The following is a 15,253-nucleotide window of genomic DNA, read 5'->3' as shown; positions in this document are numbered from 1 at the left end:
CACTGAAATGAAATTCCTCCAGGTTTACAGGCATCTGGCATTGCCCCTTTTAGATACTGACATGTGCTTTCAGGCAATTCCCAGCCTCCACCATCTCTTCTTCGTGAAGTTGAGTTTGGGTTGTTAGCTATTATTGTGTTGTTGCAATTCTCATAGGAAAGACATATATATCATTATCCATATATTTATGAAATGTTGGAAAAGAAAAAATAACCTGAGAAGGCTATTTGATTTTATTGTTAGTACTCAGAATGCTTTAAATTATAAATACCTGGTCCTCTTACGTATGCATTTACATTTTTTATCTTTGTTGTAGTTTTCTGATTGACTGTGTATTAACTTTATTGAACCTGATTTGTACTTGGAATCTAATTTGTGTTGGTTTAATAAGAGCAAGGTCCATGTTTTGTTCACTGTGGATCTCTTTAGCATATTTACTAACACATAGCTAATACTAAAGTAAATATTTATTAATTAGTAAGTTTGAATGGATGAATGAATGGCCAATTAATAGCTTACAGAATAAAGAATCATCTGATATATTTTTATTTAGAAAAGGTGTTTTATATTGTTTACCATCCTTGGGGACATTTTGCCTGCTTCAATACCATCATTTAAAAATAAAATGTAAACACATTCCATCATGATATCTTTAATCCCACGCCTAATCCACTGAAAAAAAAAAAAAAAATTACTATTCTGGTTCAATGCTTCAACATTAGGGTAACACCTACCCAGCATTCATAACTAAGGCTATGAAAGAAGGCAAAGATGAAAGAAGAAAATAGTTCTGAAAAATCAGCAATGAGTAAAGTCATAATATATAGTATATATGGAATTCATATGGAATAATTATGCTTATAACAAGTATATGTAACTTATCCAGGGCATTCTTAATGAAAAAAAAATGTGATTGTTTCCTGACTGTTTAAAAAAAATCATATATCGTTTGCTTTAAATACACAAATTGTTTATTAAGTATCAGTTTTATATAATCTTAGCAAGCCTAGAAGGAGAATTTGGGCAGAATAAACTGGCAATAAATATGCAAATTACTAGGGAAACTCAAAAGTCATAGTTAATTGTCTTTGTAAATATGTCTTAAGGCAAACAACCTCCAGTTTCTTTTGATTTTATGAAATTCTTACTTTACAATCTTTCCTACTTATGATTCAAAAACCAAACTATATGAAACTGTGAAAATATTAAAATTAAAAGAAATAAAACCTTCACTTAAAAACTAAATTTGCGATTTAAAATATTTAAGCTTTATGTTAGCATTTATTTTTAAACACAGTTTTCTTATAAAGCCTATTCAGATTCTACTACTTAACCATTCTTTTAACTAACCACTGTATTACTATCTATACATTATTTTTAAGAGTAGAAACAATATAGAAAGACAAAACTGCAGAGGTGCTTATACATAATTTCTCGATGTTTACTTTGTTTTATTTTATGATTTCCAGAGGAAAAGGAGACATAAAAAGTAGCTCATGAATATCTGCATCAATTAATCAGGAGGTTGTTTTTCAGATTTGGATCTGCTCAAGGCGATGAGCAGTCTTGTACTGCTCAGCGATATCATACATTCTCCAGCTTTTTCCAGAATGAGAGAGCTTCCCTAATGTAATGGTGCACATAACTCATATTCTGGCATTTCGCAGCCCAGCACAAAGAAGAAAAAGAGAGCTAGGAGTTTTCGGCAGCTGAGGCCAAAACACCCTGCAAATTCCTACAGCAATCCTTATTTCCATATCGACGTAGCTAAAGATGCTTGTTGGCCACTTTTATCACCACCTTCACATTGTATGTTTTAGTGTTTTGCTGACTTGCAGCCAAATAAATTTAATTGATTATTATTAGGAAAAGTAAAAGGAAATAGAAACTAACAACCTGATTTTCTGTGGTTATCAGTAGAGGTCAATATTTTCCCTCCAACTCTATTTGGCATTCTTTATGATCTTTACAGAATAAAATTCTGGCTCCTAAGTCTTGCCTGAAGATCCCTATAATTTAATGGAATCCGTTTCCTACAATTTGAATTTTTAAAATCCAATATTTAATTTTTTTCTATATCTTTTTTAGAGCATAATTTTAAAACTATTTTGTTTTTTGTTGCTTATGGTCCGTATCTTAGAGTAACACTATCTTTTAATTATGTCCTTTGTTTTTAAAGCATATTATATATATCCATGAATCAAATACTATATATTTTTAAAATACTATATGGTTTATACATAAAGAATATTCATCTGCAATCCTAAAAGTTCCTGTTCTTACTGTTTTAATTTAACAATATTATGTATTTTACTATATTCTTATGTTAGATCACATTTTAAATACACAATATAATTATTTACTCACATATACTTGTGAAATGAATTGGCATTAATTATTTATATCTTTTGCATTCTCTCTTTTACAGGCCGAAGAAAAGGCTCATTCAGAGGTAAAAACGTATCATTTTTATATTTGCTCTAATATCCATTTATGATGAAATGAGTGTTTCTGCCACTAGAGGGCTCTGTGATACAATAACATTACAGCGCCAAGGATAGAAATAAGATAGTTAATAAAAGGTCTTGACTATTTCCTCTTAAAAGAAAATGAAAGGTAATTTTCATAAGCAAACTCTCCTCGCACATTCTAGATTGGAGTCTTAGCTCAACAGCTAATAAATAGTGTCTAGTAGTAAGCAGCCATTAAATCTTTGATGAATGAATGAATGTGCGAGATCTTTGTTTTTTTATGAGTTTCTTGTCCCCACTGCCTGTGAGACTTACTGCATAGAATTAAGGAAACTTGAACCTTAGGCATCAGACCTCCACAGCACAAGCTACCAGCATTCCAGTTCAGCTGTTTGGTGCAGGACTTTGCAACTTCTAAACACCACTTTATCTAGGTCTAATCACACACATTTCACAAATACACACTTGGTTGCAGTCATGTACAAATCAGATTGCAATGTGAAAAGAACATTATTTTTCTTTCCCTTTGCATAAGAGATATCCTGGCCAAAGAGAGCAGGAGGACTTTAATTAGGCCTTTATTCAAAATGCAGTAATGACTATTTGATTAATTTACACTGAGGCATCAGAGCACAGAGAAAATAAATGTCTTGGCAACAGTCTCTGCAAAGAAACTCTCCTCTGAAGTCACATTTTATTAGCCTTCAATGTAAAATTTGTGCTGTGTTTAAAAATACTGAAAAAGTATTGATTGTACCAATTTGATCTTTATAATCGCTAGACCAAAAAGTCAATATGATATTTTTAAAAACCATTTGTATTTGCATCACATTTTCATGGCAAAACTTCTAACATTGATCATAATGTAGCTACTGAGGGATAGAAATGCAACATCTATTTGACTTATTAATAGGTACCCAACTCCCCTTTTATCACTGATGCCCCATAATGGGTCACGATTTTAAAAAAATAATTGACAGTACTTTAAATTTTCCTGGATTATATTTTAAAGGCAATAGGATCACCAGATAGGGACTATTAATTTGAGAAAGCCTCTTTGAATTTGATTTAGGAATAAAATGGATTCTTTGCTTTCTGAGACTATTTGTGACCATCATCGTATGAATATAACTCAAAAGTTAATTGGAGCTGGAGCTTGTTAAAAATCTTTTAAAAAGATTTTGTCTTTTTAAAAGACAAAAGTGAAATGGAATTACATTTGCTGAGATTATAAAAATATCCTCTATTTCTGCTTCCAGCTTCCAGTTCACTTCCTTTTTAGAGTCTCTCAATATCGACCACTATTTTTTCTCTACAAAAATCTAATGTGAAGGGGGGAAAAAAGACAATTAATGAACTGTGTCAAGAATGCTTTTTCAAACTGAGATGGTATTGCAAAAGTCCATATACAACAAAAGAAGACTTGTTTTTGAAGAAATGAAAACCATCAGAGTAGAATGTTTGCCATCTAAGTAACTAAAATCCCTTAAGATCAGAAGCATGCTTGTCAATTTATAAATATTTTACTTTAAAGTATTAATTACTTTATATTTAATGGCAGCATAAGACATGCAGATTAAACTGTGAAAGTGCTTAAATTAAAATTTTAAGTATGATATTTACCCTTACCTTTTTCTGGGTCAGTTTTCATCCAGTGTGAACTTAACTAAAAAGGAAAACATTTTAGCATATTTATTTTGTTGGTTTACCTAGTTATTTGCATAGTATTATTGATTTCCCCCTTATTTTTAAGCTATGGATAATCTATAAAGCATTTCTGCCCTGAGTTTATAGTAACTCCCTGAATAAAGTGTGTTATAATAAAGATTTGGAAAGGCTTCTCTGAGTGTTAGTCATTAAAAGCCTAGCCAATGCCATTATTTTCAAATGTGGAATCATTAAATGTTGAATTAGAGCCAACTTTCAGTGACTGCAGGATAGTCTACAGCTCTAAGGAGTTGCCAAGTTACAGAAATTAAAATAAGCATACAAAACCAAGAAAAACAAATGAACAACAACAAAAAATCTGATAGAAAAATGACATGGCGTACTTTTCACTAAAAAGACTCAGAAAATTGTATATGCACATTTAACTTTTAAAAAGAAAAGATTTTACTACCTGAGTTTTAATATAACAATTTGCTAGAGGTAGAAGAATCAATAAGAAAGTAAACTGATTCTTGAGTCAGCCAGGGATGGCAAATGGAACAAGGAAACATCCCTTCCTTTGCAGAGTTGAGTCCCTACTTTGAACACGGGACTTACTCCTATTCTTATAAGTGGCCTTTGATTGTCACCGTGCAGCCACTTTGCACGTTGCTTTAGTTTTCAAGAATTGGTGCTGATGCAGTGGGGGTAGAATGAGCTGACTATAGTATTTGCTTTCTTGGATTGAATTCTGGTGTTAAGTTAAAATCTACTAGCATATTGAATTGATTTTTTGAAATTACATTCAGCAAATCCATAAACTGCGGCGAGAGCTGGTTGCATCACAAGAAAAAGTTGCTACCCTCACATCTCAACTTTCAGCGAACGTAAGTCACTTTTTACTTCTTTTGATATATTAAAACAGATTTTTATATTGCAAGTGGGATAATTTTAGTAACAGTCTTACAAACTTTGAATGTCCAAAATTGTACAGAGTTAAGTCACTAAATCATACGACTCGTATAAAGATAAACTTTCCTACAGACTGGATAATAAATTGTAAACCCAATTGATTGATGAGGAGTCATAATGTGGTTAAAATGGCGTTTGGTTTCCAATAAGGTTGGAATACTGGGAACAGCTACAAGGATTCTTTCTTTTCTTATTTTTATTATTCCCCATACATAAGACTGTCTACAGCTACAGTACTATTAGGATTGATAATGATTAACTTTGGAAGATAAAAAATTCATGCACCCTGCCTCCCTCAGTACCACTTATAAGACAATTAGTTAAACATCCAGTTAATTCTAAAACAAAAACAAACAAACAAACAAACAAAACAACTTAGGTCTAAACTTGGGTATCTTAGCTATATTGTAAATGAGATGTAGTTCTCTCAGCAACCTTGGCAGCCTTCTCCTAGCTGCTGAGAAGGGCCAACATGATGATAAAGACCATCAATTATATTAACATTTGTTGAAGAGCTCTCAGTGGGCCAGGGAATACTCAAAGTAGATGAAGAATACAAAAGGAGAACACGTGGCATTGTGCCTAGTCCTAAGGAACAGTAGCGTTAGCAGCAATAGTGAGGGGTAAGGATGCTCCCGCTATTTTGCCATATGTCCTGTCACCTTCACTCAACGTGAATCTGCTCAGTTGCACTAGTGTAGCTTGGACCTGTAGCCTGCCTCACCACTCTCAGCTCTCCATTCAGTGTTCCTAGCTCCTAGACTAACCTCTCCATAGCAAAACTGAGCAGGTGTCCCCCTGGGTGTGCCTTGAATATGACAAATTTTAAGGTTAAATATTATGGTGTAATATAGCTTTCACAGTATGTAAGTAAATCACTTCACTTACAATGTTTTCCGTTTAGCACTGTATTTGGATTGATCTTATATTTTCTACTTGGGAGAATCAAATTAATTTTGGATGAACTGTATTTGTTTTTTATGGATGTTTTTAGGGTATTAAAAATAATAAGAGGTTTTAGAGAATTGTTTAGGCAACACTGGAACACTATTATTTAACCTACATTTTGTATCTAAGAATAACTCTTAAAGAAATAGTTCAAAAGCAACTGTAAATTGTGTACCATAGGTTAGATATATAGTAGTGTAAAGCACTCCTGTCTGGGTTCCTGAATTTGTACCTAGGACATATTACAAGGACATATTACAATGCAAACGCCAAAACACACTGGGTTGTATTTATCTGCAGTGAGTAAGCTTCAGTGACAGACCCTGTACATCGGCTAGTCAAGATATTTACGGGAGTCTTGAGCAGTTACTCATGGTTTTATCTTGTAAATGTTTCTTGTGTGGACTTATATAATCAGATACTGGAATAATAAGCGGCTGCTATCAATAATGGAATTTGGGTTTTTGCACAGTAATTTTTAAACTATTTCCATTTAAAACATAATATGTGTATATTATAATAAAAAGGAAACATGAAAACTAAACAAGTGTTTAATAAAAAAGGAATTATTTGTTTTTCCCTCTGAGACTCCCATTCCCACTCACGGTTATTGATTTCTTGTGTTTCCGTTTAACATTTTTCTTTTATATACTCATAAATACATAGATACAATATATACTTGCAAAGGCTCACATACATGTGCATATGTGAAAGAACCTAATTCTAACCTAGGGGGGCAGTCCTGGGGTCTACTCTGTGTCATTGTTTGGAAAGGGAGCAAATATCTTAAAAAGATGTCAGTCATTGGCTACCTACCACTTTTGCTCTAATCATGCATGCCACACTATTTTCACAGCTTTGGAATAGGTATTCTCAGCTGGGTATTGATATGACCATCAAAGGGTGAAAACTGGTTCTTGTGCTGAAAACAAACTTATTCTTTTTATGTATAAAGCACAGATATACATAGAGTGTATAGCCAGGTATCCAGTATTCCTGTGGTACTAAAATATCATGGAAGAAGGGAGCAACTGGGGAAAACAAACAAACAAAGAAACAATGCGCGCACACACACGTAACCTCTTCCTAGGGGGCAATAATGAAAAAAAAATTGTAAGAAACACAGAATAAAATAAAGTAATTCCAAATAGCTGATATTGTTTTGTTTAAAAAATGCTAGTCTTGGTGAAAAACTCCAAATATCTTCTGCTTCCGTAAGTTATATCTGTGTTATCATTAGTAGTACATTTTGTACATGGATGGGAACTTAATATATATCGATTTTTTTTTTTTACTTTATAATGCATTTAGAAAATCTTCTCAAATCATCCTCAGATTCACACAAAAACCTTTACATAGCAGCTTTATTTTTTAATACTGAAAAAAAATTGGAAACTACCAAAATGTCTGTCAGTAGATCAGTGGATAAACAAACCGATGCATCCATACCGTAGACTCATCAGTGAAAGGAAATGAACTTGATATGCACAACAAATTGGATGGATCTCCAGGTTCACGTTAAGCTGAGTGAAAAAGGCCAATTTCGAAAGATCACATACTGCATAATTCCCTTGTATAACCTTCTAGAATGACAAAATCAGAGAAATGAAGAGTAACTTAGTGGTTGCCAGGGGTTAGGGATGGTGGTCACCTCTCTTCCTGAGAGGTGAGTGTACCTATAAAAGGATATCAATAGGGGGGAGAGCTTTGTGGTGAAGAAATAGTTTTGTACCTTGATTGAGGTGATTATTTCATATGTGATTCGACATATTTGTACCAGTTGAATTCCTGGTTTTGATATTATATGATAATTATGTAAGATGTAACCATTGTGGGAAACTGAGTGAAGGGATACAAGGGTCCTCTCTGTACTCTCTTTGCAACTTCTTGTGAAGCTATAATTATTTCAAATTAAAAACAAAAACAAAAACCTAAAGATGTATTACAGTTTTGGAAAGAAATGTGTATTTTTTAATTTCTTAGGTATTTCAACCTTATTTCACTATTTAGTGCTTCTTAATTCTGTGGTGATATGGATTGTTAAAGCTTTTTACCATTGGGTAAATTTATGGTTTTAATGTCAAACGATGAAAGTTAAGAAATTCAGATAACGAAGATATGCATGGCCTTCTACTCTTCTACAAAACAGTCTATTAAAATTCACTTTAAGTCCAAATATTTCAGTAGCTCATAACTTTTATAAATGGTTGTATATATAAATGTTTGTAAAATAATTTTAATGTCAATCCTATTTTGAACATTTTAATAGAATCATTATAATTACAAGGGATGGAGTTTTGTAAATTTATGTCCATATGTATTTTTAAGGATATAATCTCCTTTATCCACTCAGAAATTTGAATTATTCATAGGTTACCTGTTAGCTACAATTCATCTTGAATTCACTCTGTTTAGCATTTGATTTATAATATCATTTTAGCTTGCATAGACCATAATGAGTCATCACAGGATTGAGTTAATACTTGATTTTTCCTCAGTTCTAAGAAATACTGCATTTAAATTTTATTCAGTGTGTTTCATTTCATTGCCTCTGAGGTAATATCTGGTAATATATGTTAGTTATATATATATGGATATATAGATATATATCCATATATATATATACACACACACACACACACACACACACACACACACAGAGATTAAATTAGTCATAAAATTGAATAAAATTATCTCTGTATAGAATTTCTTCAATATAAGTCAAACAGTTTTTTTAAATTTTGTGCATTTCCTATTTGGAGGTAGAGATAAGCCTTTATTAGTTTATTCAGACCATACATAAACTTTTTACCTTTTGGTTAAATGGGATCACTGCAATGAACATTATATAGAAGTGTAATAGCTGTGATTTATAAGGATGCATTACGAATTTGGTTCTGTAGAAAATGTCAACTTTTTAAAAAATTTAGTATTAATTTTAAGTATACAGCTATTCATTTTTACTGAATATATGAATAATTTTATCAGGACTTAATTGTTTTTTCATAATTTGGGGTATGTTTTATCATTGATGAATCATGTGTTTGAACCGAGCATGATTGTATTTATATGGGGTCCACACAATAATCCACGTTTTAATATTTAAATTTGAAACTTACTATATGCTTATCTACTAAAACTTTTTTTTCACCCCTTTGTTAAATGGGACAGTATTAACTCAGAAAGGTATCCAGGGAGCTCACCTCTCATTTGACTGGCAGAGTCTAACCTCCTTTCAATAAAATGTTCACTGAGCCTTCCTACCCACTTCTGAAATTCTCTGATCAGAGCTGCATAAAGCCCTGGGAAGACTCTTTGTAAAGCTGTTTCTACTAGAACGTCCTTAGAAATCAGGGAGGGTAGGTTGGCGAGCACTATTGCCTGAATTAATAACCTGCCAACCAACAAAAAGGAAACAGGATCCCCAGAAGCAAAGGCAACTGCAAATATATGGTCGCATCGTACAGCCAGGTGTCCTCTCACCTCTTGCCCACACCTTCATGCAGCCAAGTCAGTTGGGATGCATTTGTTTGTGTTTTAGTATGTTTTCTTTACACATCTCAGCCCTTAGATAATTTGGAAATGGATACTAAGGCTAGTTATCACTACCAATTTTCAGAGACATCACTAAATTAATATATAACAAAAGATTATTTTTTTGCCTTTCAGCATGTAAGTCTTTTAACCAAAAATCTCTTAGGTATTATTTTGTTTGGGACTGTGTCCTATTTCTTTGCTCTTTTAAATATTTTTATATAATCTGGCAGTTATTCTTGCTTTTCTGCATCTCCTTTAACAGAAAATTATTTTGCACATATTAACATGACAAACACTGAAGGGACAATTTTACACAGTGAAAAAAAAAAGTGAAACCTTATTAATGATAGTTTCAAAGTCATTTTCAGTTCATCTAATTATTAATTTTCAAATGTAAAGTCATATCAATCTATCATCCTTTCCCATATTAATCTATGTATAGAGTATTGTTTATTTGGTTGACAGGCTGTCACTGAATTCTAAATGAACAAATACAATGCAAGCATTTTCATAATGAGATTTCATCTCATTGTTTAATAGCACAATAATTCTCTTTACATGTCTATTCAGATTATATTATGTGATTCCAAAACTTAAGATAATGTCTGTTAAAAATACCTTTCCTTAACTAATATTTGGTCTTGTCTATTATATTATATTACCTGGAAGACTTCACCTAATATAAGTTGGGGAATACTCATCATCATATTGATAAAATTTTACTCTGGCTTGACAGTTATGCAACTGCTAAAAGAAAAGCCAGACCCAAGTAAACTTTGATTAATAGCCCACCAAAAAATCCACAATTTTTAAAAAAGTCATCGTTTTATAAAATTTTTCAGAAAAGATACAATGTTCTATAATTTAATCAGTTTTACTATCTATTTTCTCTCTATTAAGGTGACAAAGATCATCCCTGGTAGAAATGTTTTCTCTTATTTGCTTCTTGTACTCCTTATCTATTAATCCAATTGGTGAGAAATTCAACCTTTCATTACCTTCTAGGTAACAAAGTTCATCTGATAAACTGACCCACGGCAACATAAATTCAAAGCAATATTTCACTAACATACTTTTAATATATTTTTCACTGAGAACAATGTGACTCAGCATGTTCTTTTGTAACCAGTTTTCTTATAAATGATTAATGAAGAGCAATTTTCCAAAGATTGAAAACTGGTATTCTAATGGTGAATATTTTGTATTTACGCATAGCTACAAAATGTAAGCAATATATTACTATAAAATATCCTTCGTAGTCTTGCTTTCTTCGTCATATTTTAACTCCTTTTGAACTGATAAAATATACACAGAGGTAAAGTGAAGGAATTTACTTCAAGTTTATACATTCAAGGACTGACAGTCCAGCAATTAAAACTTACAATTCTTTGGGAGACTTAAAACTTTCCGATATTGAGTAGAGTCTTGCATTTCTTTTAGTAAATTTTAACATAGATTTCTGCCAGAATTTTCCCTGTTTAAACAAAAATCAAGCCATTTCAGTTTTAGGATTTAGTAGCCCATTGTAGGGTCATAGTGGGATTACTTCTGGTAGTTTAAACTGGAGTCAGAAAAATGATTATCATGGGCAAACCGAGCAATGCTTTACAGTAAAATCTAACTCCTGCTACACACTACATGGATGAATCTCAAAAATACAATGTTAAGCAAAACAAAAGTCAGAAAAAATCATGCCATTATGATTCCACTTAAATAGTGTTCAAAATAGGCAAATCTAAAACAGTGTTTAGGCATGCAAGCTTAGATGGTAAAACTCTAAAGAGAAGCAAGAAATAATTACTGCAAATGTTACAATAGTGATTATCTTTGAGGAATGGCCAGGGGACAGTAACAGGGGAGGGGCAAGGAGGGACTTCTGGGGTCTTCAAATGTCCTGTTTTTTGACTTGGCTTGTTAGTGCATGAATGTTCACTATGTGAGAAACCAATGACCCGTACATTTTCATTTTGTTCACTTTTTATATATATATATATATATATATATATATATATATATAGCAATTAATAAAAGGTTGAGTATAAAAGAAAGTGGGACATAACTTTATGCTAATTTCTGAGGGTACTAAGTCTGATGTAATGACATTCCTTGTCGTTGAACACATTTTAAACAATAAGGTACTATTCCTTTTTTAAGAGTCATTTATCCCATTAAGTCTACTAACAAACCTTCTAGTATAATTCTCAAAATGTGTGTGTGTGAGAGAGAGAGAGAGAGAGAGAGAGAGAGAGAGAGAGAGAGAGAGAGAGAAGGGGAAGGGGGAAAGAGGGAGGAGGGAGGAGGGAGGAGGGAGTCGAGAAAGAATAAAGAGTTGTGCTAATGGACTGAAGATTAACAGGCATATTCTCTACTAATTATCTTTCTCTATATTACAGTGTCAGGAAAAGAAAGGCAGCCCAGGATAAATGTAGAGCTAGGAACAAAGACACCTTTGTATCATGATGCTAATGGAAGGGATTTGTACATTCTAGCCGTTACCAGTAATGGAATAAACTTCTAGCTGTTACTAATACTAGAATAAGCATGTAGTGCCCTAATTCTTGGGACTCCTATGATCCATTTGATAATAGGTACCTCAGCCTTTCAGCCCTGCTAGACTTACAAGGGGATGTATTTTAATTGTGTCTTCTCACTCCCCTCAAAAAACTAATCTTTGGCCAAGGATTGTCAAATTTTTCCCCACACATAGTTTACTATAGATGTATGTAGGTGGTAAATTATTCTATCTTTATATCCCTTTAAGAGTACAATAAAATAAACCAGTTGACAATAACATACCTGTAGTTCTACCTCAAGCTACAGTGTAAAATTGTAGCAACTTTTCAAGATTAATATTTTGTGGGTCAAGCTGTTGCAAAATGGCATGTTAATAGTAACTGGCCTATTTTAGAACTCTAATAAGATTATCAAATACTTAATCATGAGACTTGTGGTTATGTACTGCAAAATGTGTAATTCTCTAAGATTTAAAATAAAACTCCAAAGCCGCAAAAACTTAATGTTAAATACACTATGACTGATTATTATTTCTAGCTGGCCTACATACACTTCCTTAGTTGAAGGGAATAAAGTAGAAATCAAAATCCTGGTAATGAAAAGAGTTTGGAAAGTGAAGGCAACTCTTTTCGATTCAATTCTTTGTAAGTAGAAAAAGGAAAGAAAATGCTAGAGCTGTCAGCAGATGTCTGATTCTTGAAGGAGAGTGTCATCATAATCGAGGAGCTAACAATATCTTCAAAGGTCATCATGCCGGTATCAAAATGAGGAACATTTGTCCACTGACCATTGAAGTGGCCTCTGCTTGCACTTTAAGTCTAAAAACTTGGCAACTCAGAACTTCAGTCACTGTTTTATGTGTCAAATCCTCTAGCATGTGCAAATTGGAAGGTGTTACTATTTGCAAAATACCATCCCCGTTTTGGAAGGTGAATGCACATTAAGTGTCAAGAGACTGAAACACGGGTTTGAAGCTAAAGTTTAGAAATGAAAAATGAAGATCTGTGTTAATTGTCACCATTGAAAGCTAACTATGTTGGTCATTATTTAAAGAATTAAAAATACTTGGAGATCAGCATTGCGTAAAGCTTTTTCATCCACCCTCCTAAGGTTCTGACATGTAAACTGTGTTCCTTCCATTTTCTTCACAGGCTCACCTTGTGGCAGCTTTTGAAAAGAGTTTAGGGAATATGACTGGCCGGCTGCAAAGTCTAACCATGACAGCAGAACAAAAGGTATGTTCAGGAATTGCCACTGGGTCTTGATGTAAGACAGCAAGTTACATAGGATGTTTAAACACTACCTGAGATAACAGCTCCTTAAAAAGCATACTACAGAGCATCCATTATACGCTAAATTGGAACAATAACAAAATAATGCCTTTTTCTGATTTTAATTTAAGGACTTATGTTTCAGACTAATCTGCTTTGGAACACACATACACACACACACACACACACACACACACACACACACACACACAGTTCTTTCTAGGCAATCGCTGTTATTTTTACTTCTGACTATAACTATTAAAAGAATACCAAATGTTAAGAAATAGTTGTATAGGAGAAGAGTTAGAATATTCTAGGAACAATTGACAGTTGACAAGAATGGCACTCTGACAAGAATTTTCACAAATGCATGGTCTATAAGCCACACACAAGGATTATGGCTGAAATACCCATGAAAAAGGCCTGAAACAGATGTTATTGGGACTCTACAAAGTAAGGACTTAAGGTTAGAGCTACTATGGGACAAGGGACAAGCCAATGTAATTTTTGGAGTGAAAAGGACTAGTTGGCATCTGGGGATGCTGTCTTTGAAGTAAGGTTAAATTATATCAAAGGCTTTAAAATAAATGTGAAGGATTTTATGAACTGGAAGAAGGATACCAAAAAGAAAGAAACAGAATTTATTTCACAGAGACAGAAGTATCAAAAATGTCCTCGCAGCCCAGAAACAGTCTAGACACTTTCCGTATGATTACCTCTCTTCTATTAGTTTGGAAATGCATGGTCTAACCTGAGTCCTTGGATGGGTGTCAGAGACAGATGACATCTCTAAAATTATATGGAAATATTTGTAAAAACTGCATATGTGCATAATATTAGCAGTAGTCTACAGTTTTTAATCTAATTCTCAGAGATTCATAATCTAAAATGTTTTGGATATTTTCAGAATCAATAACTATATCTGTCTATAGGGATGGATTCAATTTTGTCCTTAGTTCTGTAAAGTGTGTCATTAGCTTCAAAGAACTAACATGTATTATCTGGTTTTGTCAGCTTACCTTTTTTTTTTTTAAGTTAGACAACACTAAATGAACAGCTCAATTAAACCAAAAGGGAAAATCAAATAGTCCTATAAATCCCTTGTATAATTAGCAAACTGTATTTGCCGTTATCTTCCATTCTCCTATTTCATAGGTTTCTCCTGCCCATGAAAGAGGACACTATCCATTCGTGTCAAACCTGTTCTATAAGGGAAGATAACAACTTTTGAGCACATACATTTTACCTTAATCTTTTTTTTTTTTTTTTTTTTTTTTTTTGTGGGGAGATCAGTTTACCACTTCACTATGTAACATAAGAACCCAGCAAATAGAATTACAAGGCCTTTCAGGGCAGCTGAATGGGAAAGAATATAAATGGTGGAGCCCAGTAAGCTTGAGTGTAAATCTCAGCGGAGTCTCTTAAGACCTGTGAAATCTTCCTTTTCTGACCCTCAAAAGCATCATTTTAAAAGTGGGGATTATAACCTTGTAGAATCATAAGGAGGAGTAAGTGAGATACTCTAATAATGTCACATGCAGTGGGTATATAACAAATGTTACCTTCCTTTACATGTCTCTACTTTTTTCCCTTAAAAAATGTAAGCTAAACAAATTCATCACTGGCCATATGCCGCACATATTGCTGGAAAGCATGGTTAGTAGTTAAATATCAGTGTCTTTAAGAAGTCGAAATTAATATATTTTGCCACCTTCCATATTTTCTTCATCTCTTTCTTATTTGTGAGTAACAACTTCATAGGAATTGGGAAAAATATGGTTGTTTGTTAATTTATAGTAGGTACGACTAATACTTAAATATTTTAAAATACATCTCCATAATATAAGGAATTTCATAATGATGTGCACATTATCCTTGAAGAACATTCCTTAA

At 33.0% G+C, this 15,253-nt stretch overlaps 1 protein-coding gene across 9 annotated transcripts in view; it reads left to right on the top strand.

Annotated features, from left to right (window-relative positions):
* Positions 1-15,253, top strand: part of NAV3 (neuron navigator 3) — a 773,547-nt gene that overhangs the window by 703,697 nt on the left and 54,597 nt on the right. For all 9 annotated transcript variants that reach the window (XM_074325380.1, XM_074325379.1, XM_019753173.2 and 6 more), the window contains 3 exons: positions 2,429-2,452; positions 4,928-5,005; positions 13,241-13,324. In XM_074325380.1, the coding sequence (XP_074181481.1) occupies positions 2,429-2,452; positions 4,928-5,005; positions 13,241-13,324 (186 nt within the window). The remainder of the gene's footprint in view (positions 1-2,428; positions 2,453-4,927; positions 5,006-13,240; positions 13,325-15,253) is intronic.

The sequence above is a fragment of the Rhinolophus sinicus genome, linkage group LG02 (genome assembly GCF_036562045.2).
Source record: "Rhinolophus sinicus isolate RSC01 linkage group LG02, ASM3656204v1, whole genome shotgun sequence".
Classification (NCBI taxonomy): domain Eukaryota; kingdom Metazoa; phylum Chordata; class Mammalia; order Chiroptera; family Rhinolophidae; genus Rhinolophus; species Rhinolophus sinicus.
The sequence above is the reverse complement of the archived record's forward strand: the minus strand, read 5'-3'. Positions and strand labels throughout refer to the sequence as shown.